Genomic DNA, 1,314 nt, shown 5'->3' on the forward strand with positions numbered 1-1,314 from the left:
TTCCCCTCCAGCCCCCCCCACTCATGTCTTCCCTGCAGCCCTTTCCATCCCCATCGTCTTTCCTAGCAGAGCCGCAAGTTTTCCAGCTGCTCCAGACCAGCCTCTTCGCCAATGTCAGCTCTGCCGAGGTGTCCGGGGTGGCTCTCCTGGGGGACGTGCCCATATTTGCGCTGAATCCTGCCAACTGGAGCATCCACTTCCACTGGTCCTGGGCCCGCCAGGCCACAGCTGAGGGTGATGCAGAGAACATCAAGTCCCACTCCAAAATGGGTCTGCGCAATATGATCCGATACATGCACGAAATGGCCCAGCAGGTGCAACTGGACTGTGAGTACGGGGACAACACTAGCCAGAGGCCCAGCCCCTTTTCCCAGGTTCTGGCTGTGCCCTCCTCCCCACCGGGGTGCATTTGTGGGGTCTTATAGGGTGCAACATCTCCTTTTCCAGGGTAATAAGAAATGCTGCAGCTGACAGGGCACATGGCTAGCAGGGGCAGGGAGGGCAGTGCACTGAAAACACCCCGCAGGGCTCCTGCCATCTGGCACAGGGGAACCCCTCTGTACACTGGGGAGCTGCGACCAAATTTACCGGGGCTGCAGGACCCACACAGCACAGATCAGGGAAAAAGAAAGCTGGGGGCAAATATTTTGGGGGACAACATTCTGTTTGAGCAACCGCCCCATGTTAACTGGTCCCGTATCCACTCTGGACTTCCAAGGGGACTGAGGGCTTGCGGGGTGTCCTGGGGCTTCCTGAGGCATGGCCCCATGCCCTGCTGCTCATTGCACCCCGCTGCCCATTGCACCCCTGCACGTGCCTCCAGCCACATCCTGCCTCGTGCCACCCATGTCCCACACACTCACAGGACCTCTCCCTCTCTCTGCCCTTGGCAGATCCATTGGTGGTCCAGATCCGTGTGGGCTGTGTGCTGCACCCCAATAGGACAAGCTGGGGCTTCATGGATATTGGGGTGGGTGGCAGAGACCTCGTTGCTTTTGAAGTGGAGAGGCAGCGCTGGGAGCCCCGACACCCATCTCCGCTAGCAGAGCTGGTTCACAAGTCCCTCAGCAACCAGAAGGCCATCACGGGGCTCCTGGAGCACATCCTCTCTATCTCCTGCCAGAGCTACATCCTCAGCCTGTGTAGGTATGGGAGGGCTGATCTGGAGAGACAAGGTGAGACCACCCCAACCCTGGCACGGCCACCCCAAAGCCCCCCACACACTGGGGCCAAGCAGTGCTCCACCAGGGCTCTCCCCACCCCTTGGCTCTCGCCCCCCAGAGCTGCCCGTGGCCACAGTCGTCGCCCTCGTGT

General features: G+C 60.4%; 1 protein-coding gene across 1 annotated transcript in view; it reads left to right on the top strand.

The window, feature by feature from the left end:
- Positions 1–1,314, top strand: part of LOC104073814 (antigen-presenting glycoprotein CD1d-like) — a 3,081-nt gene that overhangs the window by 1,306 nt on the left and 461 nt on the right. Inside the window, exons 2-3 of the mRNA XM_009573740.1 lie at positions 67–327; positions 894–1,175. Coding sequence (XP_009572035.1) covers positions 67–327; positions 894–1,175 — 543 coding nt within the window. The remainder of the gene's footprint in view (positions 1–66; positions 328–893; positions 1,176–1,314) is intronic.

This window comes from Fulmarus glacialis, unplaced genomic scaffold (genome assembly GCF_000690835.1).
Source record: "Fulmarus glacialis isolate BGI_N327 unplaced genomic scaffold, ASM69083v1 scaffold3733, whole genome shotgun sequence".
Taxonomy (NCBI): domain Eukaryota; kingdom Metazoa; phylum Chordata; class Aves; order Procellariiformes; family Procellariidae; genus Fulmarus; species Fulmarus glacialis.